The 26,623-nt window shown below is 39.6% G+C and overlaps 2 protein-coding genes across 2 annotated transcripts; one reads left to right on the top strand and one right to left on the bottom strand.

The window, feature by feature from the left end:
* Positions 1-24,738, bottom strand: THAP12 (THAP domain containing 12). Its single transcript, XM_065882657.1, has 5 exons — positions 24,576-24,738; positions 11,328-11,448; positions 7,824-7,931; positions 3,443-3,479; positions 1-1,934 (listed from the first exon to the last, which is right to left on the bottom strand). Exons 1-5 carry the CDS (start codon positions 24,662-24,664, stop codon positions 1-3), a joined length of 2,289 nt encoding a protein of 762 aa, XP_065738729.1. The 5' UTR covers positions 24,665-24,738.
* Positions 24,739-25,660: 922 nt separating this feature from the next.
* Positions 25,661-26,288, top strand: GVQW3 (GVQW motif containing 3). The gene is given in 2 exon segments (XM_065883205.1): positions 25,661-26,112; positions 26,114-26,288. Coding segments are annotated over 2 exon segments (627 nt in total).
* Positions 26,289-26,623: the final 335 nt, after the last annotated feature.

Below are 26,623 nucleotides of genomic sequence, written 5' to 3'. Positions count from 1 at the left end.
TTAGGTATTTTCAATGGTTTCTGAATTATCTGTAGGAAGCTCTGACTTACTTGTATAGAGTTTGATATATGTATCCACCATTAAATCCAAATCGTGTTTTATATCAAAATTTATGTTAAGCAAAGCCAAGTTACTTGACCTTTGGTCTGTCAAAGTGTTCCTCAGGTATGCTTTGAGACGCTTTCGCCCATTTTCATAGCGTTCATTCTCAACCTTCATCACAGGAAGAATACACAGGACCTTCAGCAATGCATAAACATTAGGAAAAAACTTGATGTCTGGCAGATGAAGGGCTTCATAAATAGTGGATGGGAGCTCTATATCTTTCCCTCTGTGTTTCCACTTGATTCTCCAACAATGCAGCTCAGCAGAGAGTGTGTCAGGATTAGGTAAATCACTTCTGTACATGTCAGCGTGATGCTCCTCTGATGTATTGAATTTGAGCTGTCCCATGACAGAGGGTACCAGAGATAAGCATTTAAGAGCTTTGAGGTGTTGTTCTGAGAAGATATCTTTCAGTTCCTGAATAATGTGTTCCACTGTTGGAACACTCAGAGTTTCTTTATAGTAACTCTCAGAGGTTAGCTGAGATTCCAGGTTACTGTGCTGAGCTCTGCGAAATTTCCCTGGGAGTTTCATCTGAATATCAAGTTTGGCTGCCAAATTTGTGGCTTCCTCAAACCAAAATTCATGATAAACTTCGATATTTTCCATCACTTCATTTAGTGAATGCAGCACTGCAGTCAAACTACTGGCTGCAAAGAAGACATCAGAAGTTTGCCCCTGAAGATTTTTCCCAAAGGCTCTTGTAAAAGATAGAACATTTTTAAGAACAACAATGGTAACGATGAAATCAAAATCTGTTACTGCACTACAGAGTACAAATGCTCGGCCAGCTATACAGTTATTCCATCTAACATTTGTGTCACTATTTATACCATCTAAACATAAAACAAGTGCTTGTAGGAGGTCCACTAAGATTTCAAAAGCATCATGCCTGCCTGTCCACTGAGAATGGCAAATTTCCTTCAGTTCTTTGCCCCTTTCTTCATTGTTCTGAAATAGGACAGAAATTACATTGTCAAGTTCTAAAAGCAGTTGTGGTGATCGATGGAAAAAAGAACAAACTTCCTCAATTGTTCCTAACGCGACAGATACTCCCATAACAGGCACTGATTTTGCCAACCACATATTTAAGGCACAGGAAGAGCAGAGTGTGTAGATAGCTTGGGGGTATTTCTCTAAAAGTCTAGAAGCAACAACTTTCATTTTGGAAGAAAATCCACTGGACACAATGTAAGCCTGGCCACGACAGTACTCCATGTTTAATCCCCACTTCTCAGTTATCGTAGTGTGAAATTTCACAGCCAAAATTTCTGCATCAGCTTCATAAGGCAGGAAGCCCACAAATTCCTCTCTCAGGTTGTGAGCTTCGTCAACAAACCTCACCAACACAGGCAGGTGCTCTTCCCCTGCTATGTCCACCACATCGTCAGTGACGATGGAAAAGAAGTGAGAGTCTCTCACTTCCCTGAGGGTTTCTTCCCGAATGCAGCTCTCACAGATCTCTAGCATCTGTTTCTGCTGTGTTTTTGAACAGAACAATGTGTTAACTGCTGTTGTCTCAAAGCGCTTTCTCAGAACCTCTTCACCAGAATTGATTCGGCACTCCAGCAGTGCTTGAAAGTTATCAGGAGTAAAGAGACCTTCTGGGATTTCATCAGCTTCATGTCCATCCAGAGGTATGTTCTGTTTTCCCATAAGAATCAAAATTTCAAATAAAGATTTTAAGTATTCTTTGTTTTCCTTCTCTTCAAGGGTTAAAGGTAAAATGTCTTCATCCTGCTCTTCACCCCCTTCTTCTGCACTGGGGTTCTGAGCATTGCTGTTGTTTATTTCCTTATGTTTTGGTTCCTGTTCAGAAGTTTCATCAACTGGAAAACAAAGAATTAATTTTATAAACAGGCTCATAAGGAATCATACAAACAAAAAAATTACATTTTTGATTGGTTAAATATTTAAAACCCACAAATGCATTCATTCAACACTCATTGGGTATCTACTGGACCACAGACTAGGATACACAGGTTAAGATACACTCTAGTGGAGGAGACAAACACTGTGAACGGATATATTTTAACCCTGTATGTTAATGCTATCATGAGAGGAACAATTTCTTATAAACTTAATAAGGCACATCATATATACAGAGTAATAAAAGATAGCCCACGTCCTCCCAAAAAGGAAGGGGAAGAGAACTAATATGTACTGAGGCACTGCATTGGCATTTTATACGTGGCACACTGCTCCCTGTACAGGCACGTGGTATCAACCCCATTTGACAAATGAGGACAATAAATAATTGTCCAAGGTCACAGATGGAGGTGAAATTCAAATCCAAGCTTCTCTAGCTCCAAGGTACATGCTGACATTGTTTCTATCAAACCATTAATCTACGCTTTTATATGGGAGATGAGATAATACAATATAAAGCATATTTATGCAATTTTTAGGGCTATATTAGAATATTAGAAATCTTAGCCTAATCTCTTCATATTTGGAAGGGAAAACTGCGGCCCTGAGGTTAATAAGGGTCCTGACCATAGTCATACACACAACCCTGAAAGTCCTGGCCCCTGTAGTCCCTTTAGGTTTATTTTTTAACCATCATGGGTTATTAGACGCTCCAACAACAAAATGTGTGTAGTTTCCCAAATCTGGCATCCTGTTTCAAGGCACTGCACAGACTATCTTTCCCTCCTTTCTTTGCCTGAGTCCATGTCTCATCATCTATAAAGGGGGAAAATAATAGTACTTTCCTCAGGGCTACTATGAGAATTACATGAATTAATATAAGTAAAGCACTTATAATAATGACTTGGCACACAGTAAGCACTCAATAAAAAAAGTTATGTTAATAATAATAGTAGGAGGAGGAGGAGATAGGAAAGGAAGAGTAATAGTAATAACTGACAAGAACAGAAAAACCTTCCAGTCCTCATTCTTTAGTGACACAGCTCAGGTATCAGTACCTGGAGAACAGCTATTGTGACTCCTACTCTCTGTAAGCCCAAGTGTCTCAACAGCATTTATTCCTTAAATATTTACCAAGAACTTAGTATGTACCACACACTGGGTGGACAGAGATTCTGCTCCTTTCTTTCCCTACACTAGGACACTCTGCCTGTGTGCCTGCCATCCTTACCACACTGGGAGCACCTAGTGGAGAGAGAGAAGGCCAAGTGCATGCCATAGTGGCACTCAATAAAGACAAACTAAGACTTTATCTCACAGACAATTCAGACCACAGGACAATGCCTATCACACTCTTACATCATTCTCACAGTAGGTTTTTGGACATAAAACATATTTATTTGTCCTTACCAGGTCAAGGCCTTTTAAAAAGGCATTCAGAAGTTGAGTCATTAACACTATCACTTACTTTTTTTCTGTTTCAGTGTCCTGATTTCATCTTCACTCTAAATGACAAGAAAAAAATATCTTTGAGAAAACTGAACTCTAGTATTATCATCACAGACTCACAGGTAAAAAGCATATTATGAGTCAAATTTAATTCTTTTTTTTTTTTTTTTTTTGGCATGCAGGATCTTAGTTCCCTAACCAGGGATCAAATCAAACCCGTGCCCCCTGCAGTGGAAGCGTGGGGTCTTAACCACTGGACCAACAGGGAAGTCCCAAATTTAGCTCTTTTAAGAGCATGAATTCTTCATAAAGAATACATTCTTCAAACAGACAGATGACAGGAAAACTGAAACAATAATTTGTTAACGACTCCAAGTTTATAATAAAATACTAGAGGGTAAAGAATACATCATTTAACTTACTTTTATACCTATATCATCATAATTTGGGGTTACAAGTGTGTATTGGCTAATATTGATAAAAGGCATGAAAGTATATGATGGCATTTGAGGTCAAATCCAAGGGGCCATAAACCATGCCCCCCGCCCAATCTAATCCCAGGGATTGCCATGTAAAAGGGAGTTGCTGGATCCCAGAACCTAATACAAAAGCTATGAGAAACCTCTGGGAAGCAGAAAGTGACAGTGCCAATATGGAAGAAAAATGGATACATATAGCATAGAAAGCCAAGTGGCATATACAGGGTTAGACTGAGGAAGAACTTTTCAATTATGTCCTTTTCTCTCCCTCTAACCCACTAGAATTCTTAGATCATAACCCATCCCATTACTATTGTGGGGCATGAAAGCAGCAGTACCAGTGACAGCTGGAGACATCAAGGTACCTGCTGGGTAGCACAGGACATGATATTGATAACAAGAATGTCAGCAGGTTAGCCAATCTGGAACATTCCCTCCTTATCCTATGGGCTGTGGAGTTACAAGGATGGCATATCTGTTAGAGTGTGCCTGTTGTAAGATATCTGAGGTTCCTTGAGGGGCAGAGCAGGGAAATGGCAGCTACAGGATGGGAAGTGGTTGAGCTCTTCACCCCTGGTTCATATGACTAAGAAAAAAGCTGAGGTGGAAGACTGTTGTGTAGTGTCAGCATTCAACTATAAGAAATCCCAGAAAAAAACAAATAAATAGAGGAGAAGAAATGCATGAAGAAATAAAAACTGAAGATTTCTCAGAACTTTAAGATGTACATCTGGGTAAGAAAAAAACCTCCCATCTAGATACAGTTTAGTGAAAATTGAAATATCAAATATAAAGAAAAATGCTGAAGGCTGTGAAGAAGAAAAACACAATCACCTAAAAAGGAACAAGAGTCAGGCTGGCATCAGACTTCAATACCAATAATGGATGCAAAAAAACTAGAGAGAATATCACATAGACTATACATACCCTCTATGCATCAGTTAACAACATTTGGGGGAAAAAAGTTTTAAAAAATAAACCCATGTCTAGAAACTAAGAACAAAAATAATCTTATACTAAAGAAATAGGGGAAATTACAAAACACAGATGAACAATAAAAGCACTACATGTCTAAAATTGTAGGATATAGCTAAAATATATTTAGACATTTATAGCTTTGAATACACATAAATGAGTTAAACATTCAAGAATTTAAAAAAGAGCCAAAAAGTAAATCCTTCAAATCAAGAAGAAACCAATAAAACAGCTCATAAGTAAGGCAATCAGTGATAAAACTCACTACTGTTTCTTCGAAAAGACTACTAAAGTAATTTTAGGAGCAGAGAAAGGCAAGCGTCCTAAAATCCTAGATGACGTTCATAAACTTTTGGAAACATATAGAACACAAGAAGAAAGAGAAACTACTAATAAACAAACAGAAATGGTAATCAAAATATTCCCTCATCCACCCAAAGCTCTCTGATGGTTCTACCAAGTTCAACCTAACTTTCAAGAGCAGACAATAGCTACCTTATACAAGTTTTTCTGGAAAAATTAGGAGAGGAAAAAAAGAAAAGCTATCTAAATTATTTTATGAGGCTAACAGAACCTTGATATCATAACTGGATAAAAGGAATACATGAAAAGAAATTATAGGCCAACACTTATAAATGCAAAACCGAAGATAAAATACTGACCAACTGAATCAAACAGTGTATGAAAATGAAGGGAGATATACTGCAATCAATTAGCATTCATCATAGGAATGCAAAGATGGTTCAACAACAGAAAATCCATCAATGTTATTCACAGCATTAAAGAACAAAAAAAAATGAGAACTCAACAGATGCAATGAAAGTATTGATAAGTTCAACAAGTTATGATAAAAACTGTGAATGTGAGGACTAGAAGGAAATGAAGGGAATTTCTTTAACTTGATAAAAATTATCTAACAATACCAACAAAACTATCATACTTAATGGAATAAGGCAAGTGTACCAGCAGTGACATTACTGGGACTACTCAATACAGTACTAGAGATGATCTTGACTAAACAATAAGACAGGCTACAGAAAAAATTAAAGTTGGAAGAACTGAAAGAAGAGGCAAATTTGTCCTTATTTGTAGATGATACAATCAACTACATAGAAAACTCAGTAGACTATTAGAATTAATAAAAAGGGATCTTCAAAATTGGTGGAAACAATCTCTCAACCAGAAATACATTCTCTATATCAACAAAAACCATAAGGTATTTAGGAAGTAATTAATCTAAGGTAATTGGGAGATTAGGATTGACATATATACACTACTATGTATAAAACAGATAACTAATAAGAACCTGCTGTATAAAAATTAAATTAAAAAATTAATCTAAGGAAGGATGTACACGTTCTCTTCTAAAGAACTGCAACAGGGCTTCCCTGGTGGCACAGTGGTTGAGGGTCCACCTGCCGATGCAGGGGACACGGGTTCATGCCCCGGTCTGGGAGGATCCCACATGCCGCAGAGCGGCTAGGCCCGTGAGCCATGGCTGCTGAGCCTGCACACCCAGAGCCTGTGCTCCGCAACAGGAGAGGCCACAACAGTGAGGGGCCCAAGTGCCGCCAAAAAAAAAAAAAAAAAAAAAAGAACTGCAACAAAAACCCTGAATTTTTTTCAAATTTTTTACTTTTTGAACTCCTGAAAGTGTTTTAAGTCTTTTCAAAGAACCAGTAGTTTTGTCAATGATTGCTACTACTTGATAGCTATTCTATTGGGTTTTTTTTTTTTCAGTTTATGTATAAGACTAATTAACATTGGAAAAATATTAATTCAAAGTACTTATAATGAAAATCTCAACAGAATTTCTAGAACATGACAAAAGGATTCTCAAATTCACATGGACAAATAAAGGTCTACAAATAGCTAAGCCAATTTTGAAAAGAAGAATTAAGAAATCATCCTTTTTGAAAATAAGATATAATATAAAGCGATGGTAATTTTAAAAAGTGTGGTATAGCTGTAAACAAACAAATCTTCCAATGGAACATAACAGAGTTCCCAGAAACAGCCTTGCATGTATGTAAACTTGGTATACGACAGAGGTGGCACCTTACACCAGACGGATTAACAGACCATGTTGGGAAAACTTGATTTCTATTAAGAGAAAAATAAAATTAGGTCTCTACTGGACACCACACATACAAATTAAAATGGATCACAGATCTAAATATGAAAGGTAAACAGAGAAGAAAATGAGGAAAATTGGACAGTTATCTTAAAAAAGCACATAGTCGGTGAACTGAAATGACATATTAAGTGCACTAGCATGGATACAAAAGGGAGGGGAGGAAAGGAAATGGTAATAATGGAAGAAGGAAAGAAAATAAACAAACAAGGGGCTTCCTGGTGGCAATGATGACAAAAAGCAATGGTCTGAGGAGTCTGAGTAATTTAATTCTGTTCATTTGAGGTCAACAAAAAACAGACAGGTTTCAAGGATATCAAAGGTTTGTAAAAAGATGCCACAAAGATGCCACATACAGAGATTTAAAAGCTTTTTGTAAACCCTGTCAGTACTTAATAGTGATAGAATCCTTATTTCTAGTAAAACTGCCCATGTCTTAACTTTCACTTATCCCTTTGTGCTTAATTCTGGAAATATACCTCAGCCCTATTTTCTTTACTACAAAAGAAAAGGTGGGTTTTTTTTTCTTCTTCCCTGGAAGAGAATGAGTTAGGAGCCTGTAATTAACAGCATACTTTGGCTCAAGTCAACGAGTATCAATTGGCTACATTTGAAGAAGATTTTCCAACGTAAATACTAAAACAAACTAATCACCTTATGTCCACACTACTTCAACAATAACCATAGCATTAATTTCCCATAATGCTACCTCTGGAGTAGATAGTAACTTGGTTCCATTTTTACATGAATGCATCTATATTTGATTTCATAATATTATAGAGGATAGGAAATCTGGAAGCACACTGACATACCAATTCTTTTATTCGTTTTCTGTGTCTACTGTGTGGATTATTCAAATGGCTGGTAAGATCAAATATTGTTGGTATTGCATTATCTCGAAGAACTGTCCTATAAGGGCTCTGAAAAAGAAAAATGTGTTAATTCAGAGACGGTCCTTAAGAATGTATCACACATAAATAAAATTCTAGTGTTAATGATTTCCCCAGTACTCCTTCAACTCTAATTCTAAAGTGTAGAGACTTGTAGAATGGATGATGTCAGTCCAGATCCACTTATTATTTCTAACTCTTTTTGCATTTGCCCTTCTGGCAATCTTACCACTATAAATGAAGGAACTGAATTGATGGTAGGCATAAAAAATAAAATGTATTTGCACTTTACATATATTTTTCTGATTCAATCTCCCAGCTACTTTTCTGTTCTTCTATGAGCCCACAAAACACAGCAGGCACAAAAGTTTCTCAAATAATCTATCCGCCTGTATGTTTTATAATAATTCTTCCCTCCTTTACCTGCTGTTCACTACACCTTTGCTACTATTACTGAGAAGCATCAAGGTACCATGAAATAATATTGGACTAGGACACAGGAGACTTAGGGGCTAGTCCAAATTCTACCAGTGACTCACTCTCAGACCCTGACTAAATCCTTTCCCTTTCTGGACTCAGTTTCCTCTTCTGAATAAAACTCAGGTACTGAATTGGATCAGTATTTCCCAAAATGAAGTTATTCACATACTAATGATCATAATGTTTGCCATTTCAGTTACACAACCATCTATACTTTTTCATAATCCACTCACTTTTTTAGTTAACATTATCTTAAGCAATAAAAACTATACAATGATTTGATGAGCTAGTTATACTTTTAACACATATTACAAAACTTCTAAAACAAAAATTAGTTCATGTGCCACCTGAAATCACTCATATACCACAAGTGATATACATAATCACACTTCTGCAAACACTGAACTAGGTATTTCTAAATTCCCTTCTAATTCTAATGTTCTTATCATTGAAGGATGACCATTCTCTATCTTAATTCCTCTTAACCTAATCCAACCTGGCTAGAAGCTGGATGCATACTTAGATGGTGACAGTCTTCCACAGCCAGACCAGAGGAGGTCAGGTAGGGACAAGAAGTTTATTAAGAGGTAGAGTAACAGATAAATAACTGCTACTACATTTCCGTAGCTAGTCCAAAGAAACAGTGCCTTTAATTTCTTCCCAAATTTGCACTGAAATTTATTCCCAAATTTGCACTGATGAAAACAAAATACACTTCAGTTTAAAAAGCTTTTGTAGGAGCAGTGATTGTCTCAAAGATGACTAATAAAGTGTATTCAAAGTATATGCCAAACAAAAATAACAATTCCTATGTTTTTGCACCCAAGGAAAGGTTAGGAAAATATGATGGAAAAATATATAATTAAAGAGAACACACTATCTTAGGTTTCATCTGAAGAGTTGTTAAACACATTTGGGAAGAATTTCTATTTACAGTCAATATTTTCTAGTTCAATCCTAAGCCTCATAGAAAACACAAAGAAGAAAATCTATTCCTTAAGGATGTTCAGCTTCTAGTGTTGGGCCAAATATCCTGAGTCTACTATGGAGTTTGAATCAGGGATTGATTTTGGACACAATCAGTGAAGGGAACAAAAACTATACCATACCCCAAGTGTCTCATCTTTCCTACTTAGCAAACATCTCAAAAAGCAAAGATATCCACATACACAGTAAATTCTTGATATTTTACCAATTAAATAAAGAGAGGAGGGATAAAACATTGTAAAGACTTTAAAAATTCAAATAAAATTAATTTGCTACCAAGGAAAGATATTATAGACCAGAAAACAATATATGAATAAAAAACATGCAATTTTTTACATCTATTTATAAGTACACATGCCAATAAGGGTTATATTCAATTCGTGTGCATGATAATTTTTATTCAGTATCAAGATTTAATCTTTAACTGCTGATTTAAAGTTTGAGCACAAAGTAATGATCTTACTCTAGCATCAAAGATAATATCTGGCTCTCGTTGAACTAGCCACAAATGTTTACTGAGGAGATCTTAAATGCCAAACTAATGAAGTCAAAACTCTTAAAACATCTGGGTATAAGTATTAGATAATCCAGATTTAACAGCAATATCTTCTACATGTGTAGAAAGAAAATGTCTCACATTTGCACTAATTGATCCAAGATTAAAGAATTATGTGGAAATTTAAAAAGCAAAAGTAGTTCTGCTCTATCCTCTAACTATAAACAAGAATATGAGTGAACTATATTTTATATTTCTCACATTAGTCTTATTGGAATTAACTAATTTAAGAGACCATATTTATTAATAAAATAAAAATGTAAAAATGCATACGGCTTGTGTATTTAATTTGGGATATTTTTACTTAATGTCAAGAACATAAAGTTTGCCTTTTAAACATATGAAATCTCTTATTTTGATCATTATTACCCTCTTAACAAAGCAAGGCAAAAATATCCCTCAAATATTTGTGATTAAACTGTTGAACCGGAATTGGCTCACCTCCCAATGACTTCACAAGTATCTGCTTCAATTAATTTTGAGAAATAAAATAACCCAATCATTCTTTAGTTTTCTGATGCCTCTGCAAAATGTATCTGAAAAAAATATCAAAATAAATTGCTGCATAACAATATATAGTGTACCTTCAAATCAAGTTTATGTCTATCCCAATAACTGAGATGATACATGTTTTAATACCTAAACAAGAATATATTATTTGTTTAACAAAACTGTCTTCCTAACTAGTTAAGTGTTTCAAGTCTGCTTCATTTCAATCAAATCTGTCCTATTTGTGCCTTTTATGAATCATAGCAATAACAAAATCACAGAGGGTTAAAAGTCTTAGACCTCAAGAATTATCTGATCTAATTTCTTCATTAGAAATTGGGGCTCAGAGAGGGGAAGTGACTTGGCCAAAATCACAGTTAATGGTAGCAAGGCTGAGAGAGTCAGGTTTTGATATGAAATTGCAAATTACTGACGGAAACGTTTTTTCACATTAATTGCATGATTTGCTTCCTGTTGTGTCCAGCAAATAAAAATTAAGGGCTGGTTCTAACAGTACATACAAAACTTTGAAAACAAAGAGCTCTATTCCTTGATGAAGATTTCACTCATAAAAAAGCTCTAGAGAAGCTGATCCAAATAAAAATGCCAACTTTACTTTAAATATACACATTTATACTCATCTAAAATTTTCTGAAGGCTACAAAAGAAGTTTAAAAGTGGCTACCTCTGGTGAGTAGGAATGGGGCATCAGAAACAGAAGGGTTTAGAAAATAAAAACAGGTTTTTAAGAACAAAATAGATACTATTAAGCTCCAAATTTGTCTTCATCTTAAAAAAAAAAGTGGCAGGCTGTAAGGATACTCTCCAACATTAATATATAAAGATTTACATTCCAACCAAATAGTAAGTGAGAGAATACGAAACAAAAAAAAACAAGCCCTCTAGTTACTTACAGTTCTACAGATCATAGAAGTCTCAAAGTGTTTGGCACACAATCGATAATGTTTATTTAGTTGATCGGGTGTTTTATCTTCTAAGTCGGCTCTCCTACAGTTCTCCACCCACTTCTGGCATCTATAAAAGTAAAACCAAAATACAATAATGGAATATGAGCTCAACACGTAAATTTCAGCATTCAGTTTTAAGGTAAATATCTATTATGGACAATGGATTCCTGCTCCCCTATAACCAAAGAACATAACATAATTTGGAGAAGCTGATTAATAACAAAATGAGAGCTGGAAGAAATCTTAGAAATCATTTAGTACGTTCAATTAAAGACAAGGTTAAGAAGTAACTCACTCAGAGTCATGTACAAAATCAGCAGCAAAACTAGAACTTAAACCTGAATCTTTCAACTCCCAGGACATCCTAGCATCAGAGAGGACTCAATCATCAGCAATACCAGCAAAACACTGCACAACCATGAGGCCAATGGCTTAACATTCCCCTCAGGATTTCAACTTAAACAAGCACATGAAAAGACATGGTCATTGTAGAAAATTAGTAAGTAGATGTTCTATAAATAACTAGTTGATTATGGAAGCATGATGGCTGTATTCATCTGCTTTATTATAAACATGATTATCTACAATGATGTACAAACTAGATTGCAAGCTCCATGAATGCATGGATTGTGTCTACACAATCTAGTACACAGACAATGTTAAAGATAGTGAATGAGACAAAGTCCACGTCCTCTTGATGCTTAAATATCTGCAAAAAAACATCATCATCATCTTCTCCTTCTTCATCATCATGCTTCTTCTTCTCCTTCTTCATCATCATCATCATCACAATGCTTATTAAGCACTTATTAAGAGCCAGACACTATTCTAAATTATTTCCAAAGGGGATAGAAATGTTCTATGTACCTAAAAAGGCAAAAATAAGCCCTACTGGTAGAAATTTCAGGAAAACAAAATTGAATATAAGTTGATTTAAAAAAAGAAACAAAAACAAAGGGAGTACTATTATTATTATCCCCCTTGTGCAGATGAAGAAACGAAGGCACAGAAACGTTGTAATTTGTTAAAGGTTACAACTAGATCTTTCCTTCATTCTTCAAGCTTCTAAGAATAAAAGTCCACCATGAATATATAGTGTCACAAACTTGAAAACATATTTATTTTATAATTACATCATAGTATATTTTATTATGTCTTAACATTACGAATTTATCCCTAAACACACACAATACTCTGACACTTAATTTGCTCCACTCTCAATATGTAAAACCATGGTGAAATGTCGATTACCTAACCTAAAATAAAACCACACCTAAATTGTTTAGCATCTCATTTGACAAAGAAGTAATACTATACACAGTAATGATGACTAAGATGTCCATATTTTAATCATAGTTTTACACAGCTGTACAATATGATTATAAATATTTCATGTTTCAACATCTAAGTTATTTGGTATAAAAACTCTCACCATAAAATAATTTGCCATATTGCTAGAGTTAAGTTTGTTTTTTAATACTTAAATCTCTGAAGACCTTCCACACAGAACACTACTGTCTGTATTATTTCTGAACTAAGTTGAAGTAGCTTTCTGGTAAAAAGAACACTCAGATTCAATCAAGAAAGGTTGAGCATCACTTTGTTATAAAGCAGAAACTAACACACCATTGTAAAGCAATTATACTCCAATAAAGATATTTTAAAAAAAGAGAGAAAGGTTGAGCAGAGAGGCCAATTAACTATACCTACATGTTCCATATCGAATACCTAGAAATAAACCTAGTGAAAGATGTGTAAGACCTCTAACAGAAAAAAAATTTTTAAATAGCTTAAATAAATGGAGGGATATACAAGTTCATGGATTGGTACACTGAATCCTAAAGATACTGGACTTCCCTGGTGGCGCAGTGGTTAAGAATCCACCTGCCAATGCAGGGGACATGGGTTCGATCCCTGGTCCAGGAAGATCCCACATGCCGCGGAGCAACTAAGCCCGTGCACCACAACTACTGAGCCTGCGCTCTAGAGCCCACGTGCCGCAACTACTGAGCCCTCGTGCTGCAACTACTGAAGCCCGCAGGCCTAGAGCCCATGCTTCACAAGAGAAGCCACCAATGAGAAGCCCGCGCACCACAACGGAGAGTAGCCCCCGCTTGATGCAACTACAGAAAGCCCGCGTGCAGCAATGAAGACCCAAAGCAGCCAAGAAAAAAAAAAGATATCAATTCTCCTCCAAACGATTTACTGATTTAATACAATCACAACAAGTTCTTTTGCGCATGTCTCTGTGTGTGTGTGTGCGTGTGTGTGAGAGTCAGAGAGAGAGAGACAGAGAGAGATACAGAGAGAAATGACAAAGATCATTCTAAAACTTTACACAGAAATTCAAAGGACCAAGCATAGTCAAGACAACCTTGCAGAAAAAAAGTTGAAAGACACATACTACCAGACAGTAAGACTTATTATAAAGGTTATTAGGACAGTGTGGTTGGTACTGGCACAAGGATAAAACAATGGAACAAAATCGAGAGCTGTGGATGCTTAAGACAAAGGTAACACTGCACAGCAGTGAAGTCAAATTTTTTCAATAGTGCTGAATGGGATATCCATATGAAAAACAATGAATCTTGACCTGTATTGTTACACCATATACAAAAAAATAAATTCCAAGTGAACTGTAGATCTAAATATAAAAGGTAAAACAAAGTTTCTAAAAGATAACACAGTAGACCATCTTCATCACCTTGGCACAAAGATCTCTTAAAAAGGCAACAGAAAACATAAACTCTAGAGGAAAAGATGAATACATTAGGCTACTTTAGAGTTAATAACTTTTCTTCATTAAAAGAAGTCACTTAAGAGTGAAACGGCAACCCACAAAATGGAAGAAGGTATCTGCAATACACAGATCCAACAACGAATTCATATCCAAAATATATATGAAGAACTCCTACAAATAAATCAGACAACCCAATATAAAAATGGGCAAGAGACTTGAACAGGCAATTAACAATAAAAAGCTGGTCAATACACATAAAAAAAATGCTCAGTAAAAAAAAATAATAATAATAGGACTTCCCTGGTGGAGCGGTGGTTAAGAATCCGCCTGCCAATGCAGGAGACACGGGTTCAAGCCCTGGTCAGGGAAGATCCCACATGCTGCGAAGCAACTAAGCCCACGTGCCACAACTACTGAGCCTGCGCTCTAGATCGTGCGAGCCACAACTACTTGAATCCACGTGCCGCAACTACTGAAGCCCACGTGCCTAGAGCCCATGCTCCGCAACAAGAGAAGCCACCGCAATGAGAAGCCCCTGCTCACCGCAACTAAAGAAAGTCCTCATGCAGCAACGAAGACCCAACACAGCCAAAAATAAACTATAAATACATAAATTTTAAAAAAATAATAAACAATTTTTTCAAAAGCTCAATCTCATTAGTCATGAGGAAAATACTAATTAAAACTGTAAATATTACTACATACTCATATGAATGACTATGATATAAAAGAAATAATACCAAATGTTGATGAGAAGGTGAAACAACTTGGCCCATCAAGGGTGGAAAGGATAACTGTGGTATACTATTATATATAGACTACCATGGCAATGGGAATGCATGAACTAGCTAGATCTCACAAACATAATGTTGAGCACAATAAGCCAGGAGTACATACTATGTGATTCCTTTCATATTAAGTTCAAGAGTAGGCAAAACTCATCTATGGTGATTGTACAGAAAGAGTTAACACAGCAGGCCTGAGACTGCTATCCTCAGAAAGGCTTGTTTTTAAGGCTGGTCTTTTGGCTGATGTCTGGGAACTTGGCTAGTAAACAGTTTCCTACACTGACATAAAACTTCTTCTAACTGATAAGGTGACTTATGGCGCCTAGACTGTGCAAACAGTATGACCTTTAATGAGCACCTACCTTCCTTCTGGGAGTCTGGAATTTTAGCATATGCTAAGCAGAGTGTGTCTAAATGACCAGACCTCAATAAAAACTTTGGGCACTGGGTCTCTAACGGGCTTCTCTGGGCAGAAACATGGCACACATGTTGCATTTTCATTGGTGGGGAAAGTGGGATCTGAGTGACCTCTCATGGGAGGGAGAGAGCATAAGGAAGCCTACACATGGATCCTTCCATACTCTACCTGTGTCTTTTTCCTCTCATGATCCAGATGTGTGTTCTTATTACATTGCTGTAATAAATCTTAGCTGTGAGTACAATTAAACACTGAGTTCCATGAGTCCTTGTAAATCTCTGGATATGGGGGTGGCTTGGAGACCCCCAAAACGGTAATGATAGTGAGAACAGTGGATACATTTGGGGAGAGGTAATGACTAGGAGTGGGCACAAAGGAGGCTTCTGAGGTGCTTGTAATGTTCTATATCTCGAATGTGACCTGGGTATATTCATTTTGTAAAAATTCATCAAGTTCTAGACTACCATTTTTGCACTTTTTCCTATGTATGTCATATACCAATAAAACAGCTCCCCATCACTCTTCCCCTTCTCCTCAATAACCAACTAATCTAATGTGTGTGAAGTCAAACAGTGTCTACTAAGGGGGAGAGTAGGATAATGACTGAAAGGGCCACAGGGGAGAGGAAGTTTGGGATGTTAGTAACATTCCATTTTTTAAAAAAGTTTCATGGACGTGTTACTCTGAAAATCTAACAAGCCATACACTTATGATTTGTGATCTTCTGTATATATATGTTTTACATCAATAAGTTATAAAAATTACATATAACCACAAGCCTTTTTTACATGCATACATGTATCTGTTTTTTTTTTAGTAGTAGTTATGAGACTTGTGGCTAGATCTTGGGGGTTTTTTTCATACATGTATTTGTGTATGTGTTAAGATGTATATACGCACTTACAGTTATCTCTCAATTATTTTTTTTAACCAATGTCTTCCCTGTCCTAGCTCTCCCTGTCGCTGTTCTGTGCCCTGTACTCCAGATTCTGTAGACTTTTTTTTTTCCCTTGGCAGAGTGTAATGACTCCCCAAATCCATCTACTTCCAAACTAGTCTTCCCTTTCTCTCACCCCTTCTCCAAGTGTAAAATGCTTTTAAAAAGCCAATTTGAGAATATCTTTCCCTGCTTAAGATCCTTTAGTGACTTCCCATTACCCTTAGGATAAAGAACCTCACGTCTCATAAGATTCTGTACAATCTAGATCTTGTCGACCGTTCCCTCTTCATATCGCACCCACCCTTGCACTCTGCCCCCTCACATGCCTTACTTCAGTTTCATGAATGCACTGTGATCCCTTTTATCCTAGAGCTGTTCCCCATGCTGTTTATTCAACCTAGAATCCTCTTCATTGCTTTTCACTTCCTTTCCAAAGCCTTTGCAAACATCAGCTGTCAGATCTTAGCTCAAACGTCACTTATTGAGGAAAACTTTTCAGATTTGAAGAGTATGTATCCCCCCACACACACCCAGATAGGTAAAACTCCTCTACCTCTCTGTACAGTAGTCTCCCCCTTATCCGTGGGGATATATTCCAAGACCCTCAGGGGACGCCTGAAACCACGTATAGTACCGAACCCTATATATACTATGTTTTTCCAATACTAACGGGTGGGTAGTGTATACAGTGTGGATGTGCTGGACGAAGGGATGATTCACATTCTGGGCAGGACAGAGCGGGATGGTGCAAGATTTCGTCATGGCTACCCAGGACAGCTAAAAGTTATGAATTTCATCCTGCCAAATCCAATGGTCACTTTCTATCCTCAACTTTCACTCTTAGTACTATTCAACCATCATTGACCACTCCTTTTTAAGTTTTGTTTGTAATATTTTCCTTCAATGGTCTTCAACTTATGCAGAATTTCCAAATCATATTCCAAGGAACACTAGTCAAAGAACTGTTCCAATAAAAAAAAAAAAAAAGGTTTCACGGTCAAATAAGTTTGGATAATATTACATACTTTATCCTACATTTGGGGTTTTAGATATTCCTGTAGGACCTTGAATAAGTTAGCTAACCTCTCTGTGTCTGCTTTGCTCATCTGAAAGTGTTCCCATTGAAATTAAGGTTCTTGCCTCCTCGCAAAAGAATGTGAAGATGATGTGATAGGTAAGAAGTAGATTTACTGGACTTCCATGGTGGTGCAGTGGTTAAGAACCCACCTGCCAATGCAGGGGACACGGGTTCGAGCCCTGGTCCAGGAAGATCCCACAAGCTGCGGAGCAACTAAGCCCGTGCGCCACAATTACTGAGCCTGTGCTTTACAGCCCTGTAAGCCACAACTACTGAAGCCTGTGTGCCTAGAGCCTGTGCTCCACAACAAGAGAAGCCACTGCAATGAGAAGCCCACGCACCACAACAAAGAGTAGCCCCTGCTCGCTGCAACTAGAGAAAAACCCATGTGCAACAACAAAAGACCCAATGCAGCCAAAAATAAATATAACTAAATACATTTTTAAAAAGAAGCGGATTTATTTAGAGAGAAACACACTCTACAGTGTGGGCCATCTCAGAAGGCGAGAGGCCTTGGGAAACACACTCCACAGACAGAGTGTGGGCCATCTCAGAAGGCAACAGAACCTCAAAATATGGCATCGTTAGTTTTTATGGGCTGGGTAATTTCATAGGCTAATAAGTGGGAGGATTATTCCAACTATTTGGGGGGGGGCAGGAAGGGGGCTGGGATTTCCAGAAATTAGGCCACCTCCCACTTTTGGGCCTTTTATGGTTGGTCTCCGAACTGTCATGGCACTGGTGGGTGTGTCATTTATTACAATTACAATATATTGTAATATATTACAATGAGCATATAATGAGGCTCAAGGTCTACTGGAAGTTGAATCTTCCGCCATCTTGGATCTAGTTGGTTCTAACCAGTTTTTGTCATGTCCTATGGCTATGTCATTCTTTTAAAGGTTGTGCCCTGCCCCCTCACCTCCTGTTTCAAACTATCTCAAAATTTATTGCAAGGGTTAATTGAAATAGTGTACATAAAACACATAGAATAGTACCTGGCACACAGAATAAAGTATTCTCTAAGTATTATTGTTATTATTACAACTCACAGCATTGTCTGGAGGATTAAATGAGAGCATATGAAAGTACTTTAAGACTGTACTTTACAGAAGTGATTCTCAAACTTCGTAATCTCAGGACCCCTTTACCTCTTAAATTATTAACTATCTAAAGAACTTTTGTTTATGTGCATTTTACCTAACAATGTTCATAATTATAGAAACTAAAACTTAGAATTTTAAAAAATATTTATTAATTCATTAAAAATAGCAATCCCATTACATGTTAACATAGATAACATTTTAATAAAATAACTATTTTTCCAAAACAAAAAACGTTTAGTGAAAAGAATGGCACTGTTCACCATCTTTGCAAATCTCTTTAATGTCTAACTTAACAGAAGATACCTAGATTCTCACATCTGCTTTTGTATTTAATCTGTTGCCAAATGTTATTCTGGTTGACTTCAACCAAAGACAATGACTCCTCAATGACATGTAGTTTAAAAGGTTATTACAATATTCCTCTGTTTCCCATATAGTTGTGGATGTTCTTTGATAGGACACTGGAAGTCCACAAGTGGTGGTTTCTTAAAGATTAGCTGCAATGTGGAATCTGAAACCAGACCAATGAGCCTTTTCACACTGTTTCATTAAAATCCATTAGTCTAACTTGCACTTTGAATAGAACTTTTATCCATGCATGTCTTTGTAAAATCATGAATTTATCAGTTTGAGTTAGGTAGACCATCGGAATGGTAACACATTTCACTATACAATATATTAAAAGTCACATTTATCAATATCACCACTGATCGCATCAGAAAAGTCTAAATATTAGAGAGCTGTCAAGCTCAAAGTGATGAATATAAATTTTCCAAAATTCTAATTTTTCCTTGAATGCTTGGCTGTCAGTTGCTTTCCTTGAAGTGGCAGGCTTATTTTTGTTCATTTCCAAGAAAATATCTACCAAACACCTGCATCTGAATAATCACAGTTAGAAAATTTTATAGAACACAAAATATAATTTATCTGAGCAGTGACTTCACAATGTTACGTAGCCCCTAAAAAACTCCACTGTACACTCCTGAGAGGATGAGCTTGAAAAAAGCAAATAATATCAGTGCTATTATGAAGTAGTTTTTACCTTGTAGACTCCTTGAAAGGGTCTTGGAGACCCTCACAAGTGCCTGGGAAACCACCGTTTTACATTTTACATCTTAGAGCACATCAACTCTCAATTAACTTTGATTAAATTACCAAAGAAACCTGGAAGACCTCACTAGCTCAGGGATGAGTCAGTACTAACTGCCTGAGGAGGAAGGAAAGCCCTTCAACTGCCCAACTCTCTAATAATAAGAGCAATTCATTAGCTCTACCTTTACCTGGTCTGGGATGAGTTCCACTGTAACCTGCCCCCAGGTTCCTGCCAAGCTTGGGCATTAGTCAAGCCATCCTGGGGCAATCATGATTTAGGCTTTTTTTTTTTTTAAACTTTAACTTTAGGTAATCTATCTCCCTGCCACTGCCCTAAGGTGAGTTGATTCTGTTATTTTATATTTTTTAAAAAGTACATTAATGCCACTTTTTCTAAGCCAATATGAGATATTAGAGTATGAAATTCCACATAGTGCCGTTTATTGATTACACTCTTGAATTTTTTTTTTTTTTTTTTTTTGCGGTACACGGGCCTCTCACTGCTGTGACCTCTCCCGTTGTGGAGCACAGGCTCCGGGTGCGCAGGCTCAGCGGCCATGGCTCACGGGCCCAGCCCCTCCGCAGCATGTGGGAATCCTCTCGGACCGGGGCATGAACCCGTGTCCCCTGCATCGGCAGGCGGACTCCCAACCACTGCGCCACCACGGAAGCCCTACACTCTTGAATTTTAAGTTACCTCTAAATAGCTGTTTCTAAAAGTGTGCAAGGCATTTATAAATATGAATGGGAAATGTACTATTTAATAGCATTAAATATACTTATCTTTTTTGTTAGTTAACAATGTGAGTTAACTTTTGAATAATAGGTAGGGTGGCAATGTCACCTTTTATCAACCCTCCCTACAACGCATTTACAGAAAAAAAAACTAGTTATAATCACTAACCCTAAGAATACTGTTATTAATTCAATAAACAACTCTGGAAACTACTGTACTCCTTTATTATAATTAACTCTGGGCACAGTGGGAAAAAAATGTCAAATTCAGTAGAATTTGAAATCCTATAGTATTGACCTTTGGTTCAGAAAAAAGTTAAGACCTTTAATACATTGTTAAGTAAAATAAGCCAGACACAAAAGGACTATTATTGTATGATTCCACTCATAGTATGAGTAGAAAGTACCTAAAACAGACAAATTCATGGAGACTGAAAAGTTGACTGGGATATGAGGAGTTATTGCTTAATGGTTAGAGTTTTTGCTCAGGGTAATGAAAAAGCTGTGGAAATAGAGTGGTGATGATTGCAGAACACAGTGAATGTAACTAATGCCACTGAATTATACACTCAAAAATAGTTTTTAAAAAATGGTTAAAATGGCAAATTTTATGTTATACTACTGCCATTTTTTTTTTTTTTTTTTTTGCCGTACGCGGGCCTCTCACTGTTGTGGCCTCTCTCGCCGCAGGGCACAGGCTCCGGACGTGCAGGCTCAGCGGCCATGGCCCACGGGCCCAGCCGCTCCGCGGCATGTGGGATCTTCCCAGACTGGGGCACGAACCCGTGTCCCCTGTGTCGGCAAGCGGACTCTCAACCACTGCGCCACCAGGGAAGCCCACTACTGCCATTTTATATAAGGGACTTGAGCATCCATGGATTTTGGTATCCGCGGTGGTGGGGGGGGGGGGTCCTGAAATTAGTCCCCTGCAGATACCAAGGGACAACAGTATATTTTTATCAAAAAATTTAAAAATTAATAATGTAACATACCAAAAGCCACTGAATTGCACACTTTAAATGGGTGAATTGTACGGTATGTGAATATCTCAATAAAGATTTTTTTTTTTAATAAATTTACTTATTTTATTTATTTATTTTAGGCTGCATTGGGCCTTCATTGCTGGGCGCGGGCTTTCTCTAGTTGCAGAGAGTGGGGGCTACTCTTCATTGCGGTGCACGGGCTTCTCATTGTGGTGGCTTCTCTTGTTGCGGAGCACAGGCTCTAGGCGTGGGCTTCAGTAGTTGTGGCTCACGGGATCTACAGCACAGGCTCAGTAGTTGTGGCGCACCGGATTAGTTGCTCCGCAGCATGTGGGATCTTCCCTGACCAGGGCTCGAACCCGTGTCCCCTGCACTGGCAGGCGTATTCTTAACCACTGTGCCACCAGGGAAGCCCAATAAAGATGTTTTCTTAAAAAAATTAAGAAAAGTTCATAATTTGGTCTTGAAATACTCAAGGGGCTCTTACATAAAAAGGGCACCGGGGACCTCCTTGGCGGTCCAGTGGTTAAAACTCCACACTTCCACTCTAGGGGGCACGGGTTTGATCCCTAGTTGGGGAACTAAGATCCCGCATGCTGCACGGCAAGGCCAAAAATAAATAAAATTTAAAAATAAAACAGGGAACAGCTTTGTTCATTGTCACCCTAAGAACAAAACTAGGACCTCCCAAGCATAAATTATAGGGAGGCACATTTCCACTCAATAAATGGAAGAAAGAATAGCCAATGCTGTCCAGAATCCTCAAGTATCCCCTCACAAAGCAGAGAAACTGGCACTGGGGGTGTTTTAGCAAAGGCTCACCTGTCAGAAATGCGCAGGATCCCTAAAGGGTCCATAAAAAATTTGATATGAAATTGTGTCGATGTCTTTTCTCAACGGTCCTTACATTAGATTCCCAAAGGGGACAGAGACCCAAAAAAGGTTTAAAAGCCACTATTCTTGAGGGAATTCTGACACTTCAAAGGATACTGCACTAGATCTAAAAACTCCTTCCAAATCTGAGACTGTAAGCCCCTAAAGGACATACTCCCTGACTAAGAAGTATAATGAAAAGAGTATCCACTACCTATGAACATGAACAACCTGTGGTCCAGAATTGACTAGTGGTGGCCTCATTACACAAGTGAAATATACCCCCAATTTGTCTCAAAGGAAGATAATGCTGAATGGAGTGAAGCTCAGTCAGATTAAGATGCTCCTCTTCTCTGCTCCCACAGAACCCAACAGCTTTTCCTCACTCTCTTGAGCTAGTTCCTCCTCGTCTCCCGGAATTTTAAACACTAGGAACACCCCAGGGCTCAATCCTCATACCTGCTCTGCTTTATTTACCTGGTTCCACGGTTTTAAATAGCCTCTATAAATTGAGAACACCCATATTTACAATCTCCAGTCTGGAAGTCTCTAAATTCCTGACTTGTATATCTTTTTATGGTTTTAGCTCTTAAATATTTAGATCATTGATCTAAATATGGACCATTTTGAGTTCATTGATGTATATAGTATGAAGACATCTATTCTTGAATATCTATCAGGCCTCTCAAACTTCACATGTCCTAAACCAAACTTTTAATATTCCTCCACCAAACCCGCTCCTCCCTGTCTTCCATAGCTCAATAAAGGCTCAGATTAAAAATCTTAGAGTCATTCTTGACTTCAGTTTTTCTCTTACAACCTACATCTACACCATTAACAAATCGTGTTGGTTTCACCTTCCAAAATATATCTCAAATGCAACTACTTACCACCTCCTCCTCTATTAACCTGGATTATCGCAATTGCCTTTAACTGGCCTTTCTGTTCCCACCTCTGCCTCCCTACAATGTATTTAACAAGTACCCAGTGATCCTGTTTAAAGCATACGTCTCTCCCCTCTAAACCCTTCCACGACTTCCTATTTCACTCAGTATAAATGCCATAGTGCTTTCCACCGCATACAATGGCCTACACAATTTGCCCCTACCACATACACACACACATTTTTCTGGTCTCATCTTTTCCCCTCCCTCCTTCCTTAAACCAGCTTTAGCAGTCCAACCAGACTTCTGGTTGACCTCTAACAAGCATGCCCTGCCTATGCATTTACTGTTTCCAGAGACTGAAATGCTCTTCCCCTAGATACCTCCATGGCTGACCCCCTAACCTACTTCTGGTCTTTGCTCAAATACACCCTCTTAGTGAAGCCTTCTCTGATAATCCTATTTAAAATAGCAATCGTGCCTCCCCTGCTATTCCTATTCCCCTACCCTATCCCCCAACAAACACTTGCTTTTTCTCCATAGTATTTATCACCGTCTGACACAAGGTATATTTACTTATTTCACCCCACTAGAACGTAAACTCCATGACAGCAGGGACTTCGATTTATTTATCTGTACCCTCCCAGTGCTCAGAATAATGCCTAGTACCTAGTAGGCCTTCGATAGATATTTGTAGAACTAATAAACAGCATGCTATATTATAATCGCTTGCTTACATATCTGCCTCCTTAATGGACTGTAAGCTTTCTGCAGGCAGCACCGCTACCTCGTTCACTGTGAATTTCCAGTAACCCTAATGTTAGTGCCCTAGCACACAGTAGGTGTTGATCTGAAATGAATGAATCAACAAGGGATGCCAAGGAAAAAATCCTCAGCCTTTCAAACACAGTCCCTAGTCTACCACTCTCTAAATACAAGTCAGAGCGTGTGGGTTACCTCAGAGAAGAGGTTTCAATACCAACTCCCATGCCCTCTCGCGTACCCCGCCCCCGCCCCACCCCCCGTTATCCCCACATTAACCAAGTGAGATAATGAGTAACGGTCAGAGCCAGAATATGAACCATGAACAAGTCCGAAGGAGGCAGTAGTTGTGACCTGACTTGAGATCAAAGGTGGCCGGACTCCAAAAAGAAACACTGTCCCGGGGGTAGAAGGGTCCCGGTGACCACAACCATAGAATCCAAGTCCCTCTTTTGACAGCTGGGGAAACTAAAGCCCAGAGAGGACAGAGACTTGTCCGAGGTCACACGAGCTCATCAGGGCGAGAACCCACCTTACTCCGCCCTCGCCGCCCCAGTTGCCTCTAATTTCGGGTGGAGCCCTACGCGCCGAGCCCCCGCGGGCGCACGTGCTCCAAGGCCCTAGAGCGCCACCCCGCCCACGGCTAGAGGCCCGCTCCCCACCTCGGAGCCGGACTGGGGTCGACAACTGTGCCCCCCCAGCCCCTCTTAGCCCCGGAGCCTGCCCGGGGTCGGCGGTTGGCAGCGCGCATCGCGGAGGAGGGCCCGGGCTGCCAGCTCCGCGCCCACCGCTCACCTGGCTGGATCCCGCGGGAACCTGAAAAAGGCCAGGTCCGACTGCGTGCTCTTCCGCGTGCAGTTGGGGGCCGCGCAGAAGTTCGGCATCGTTGTCTGCCCGCCGGCCGGCCCAGCACTCCCCTCCCCGCCTCCTCAGGGCAGCCCGCCCGCCCGTCGGGGCCGGGGAGGGGAGCCAGGCCGGCCGGCCGGCTCGTTAGGGCCGGCGCGCCGGGGGGAGGGGCGGGCGGGAGAGAAGCCGCGAGGGGCAGGAGGGGCGCCGCGGTCCGAGGCCGGGCTGGGGATGTGGCTCGACAGTGCTGTGAGCGGCCGGGAGGATTTACCGCCGCCGCCGCCGCTGGTGCACCTCCCGCCCGCCCGGGACGCTGCCGCCTCCTTCCCACAATGCACCCCGGCGCCCGTGGGTGCCCTCTCTTCCCTCAGCCTTCCTCCCCCGCCCCCTCCTTTCCGCCGACTTCTCCGCAGGCGGGCACGCGCAAGGAAGCGCGCCTGCTCGGGTGTGGCGAGGCGGAGGCGGAGGCGGGGCCTGGCCCAGGCTGCCGCAGTGCGCCTGCGCACGGCCTACCTCGAGAGTGGAGGGAATGGCGCGTGCGGGCGTGTCTCCCGGCCTCTAGAGCCTCGGATTCCGGGGCAGCTCCGGTAGGTTTCGCGTGCGCGGGTTTCTGCAGGTCTGGGGCGAGCTTGCACGTTACATCACCGGTGCATCGCTTCTTGCTTGCTTAAATTAACACCACATAGGCTTTTATTGCGGAAATCGCCATAGACTCTTAAGGGCCGCGGAGCGGGACGGCCTCAGTAACTGGTTTTCACACCCCCAGCAGATCTCCGTGCCGCGGAGTTGGACGCAGACGTGGGTTCTAGGAGCTTTCATTTTCCCCAGCTTTGCAGCTACTCTTTGGCCCCGTTAGCTTCTAGATTGGAAGCCGAGGGGCTGAAACTCAGAAAAGCAATTACTCTTCCCTGATGAGGCTTCAGAGGAGCAAGAATAGCGACATGATTCCACCTGCAGCCCTATAGAGATTGGTCCCTCTGTCTTCCCCTCACACTCGTGGCATTTTAACGTTCCTGTGTTATTTGAGTGCCAAAATGAGTGACCGATATCTAGAACAAAGGATTAGTATCAAATTCTGCGTGAAATTGAACAAGTCTGCAAGTGAAACCCACCATCTTTTAAAAGAAGCTTATGGGGATGAAGTCATGTCAAGGGCCAGAGTTTTCGACTGGCATAAAAGGTTTAAAGAAGGGCGGGAAGACATTCGAGATGATGCCCGAAGTGGTCGTCCAGTCACCCACCGGACGGATGAAAATATCCAGAAGGTCAAGGACTTGCTTTGTTCGAATAGGCAGTTAACTGTGAGGATGATGGCTGAAGAGTTAAATTTAGATAAAGAAACCGTTAGGCTCATTCTGAAAGAAAACTTGAATATGAGGAAGGTATCTGCAAAAGTTATATCGGGTATTTTGAAGGATGAGCCTAAACCTCGAAAACTTGACTTTCGGTCTGATCATTTAAAGGAAACTAGGAAAAACAGCTCGTGTGAGGGAAAAAGTAACAAATTCTGAACCATGGAGTCATCTCCAGTGTGAAGCTGGTGGGGAAATGCCTCTGCCTGTATCCCATCCCCAAATCCCTCCTGCCAGCCAGCTGCTGCAGACTTCATCTTCAACAAGCCTTCCCAGCAGGGCGGCTCAGGATTGTTTCACACCGTGGTGAAAGGAATCTGGGGTAGCTGAACCCAAACTAGAAAGCTGCCTCAAGGTTAGGCACCTTCATTTGCCGCTCATCTATTTTCAGCTTCTTTACGACTCCTCTCTACATGTCATGGCCCTGCAACTTACTCTTTGCTGGACTCTTGGGCCATCTTCCTTGCTGTTCTCCACAACTTTGAAGAACTTCTGGCTGTTGGCTTCTGGTACTTGCTTGTGCTTGATTTTTCTTTTTTTTTTTTCCTTACCAAGTTTTTTCTTCACTGTCCAGACCTTAGCTTGTTGTGACTGTCCTCTTCCTTTGTTCTCAGTATTCTGCCTCAGGGGATCATATGAATGAAA

The sequence above is a fragment of the Phocoena phocoena genome, chromosome 8, assembly GCF_963924675.1.
Source record: "Phocoena phocoena chromosome 8, mPhoPho1.1, whole genome shotgun sequence".
NCBI lineage: Eukaryota > Metazoa > Chordata > Mammalia > Artiodactyla > Phocoenidae > Phocoena > Phocoena phocoena.
This window is presented reverse-complemented; position numbering and strand designations above follow the sequence as displayed.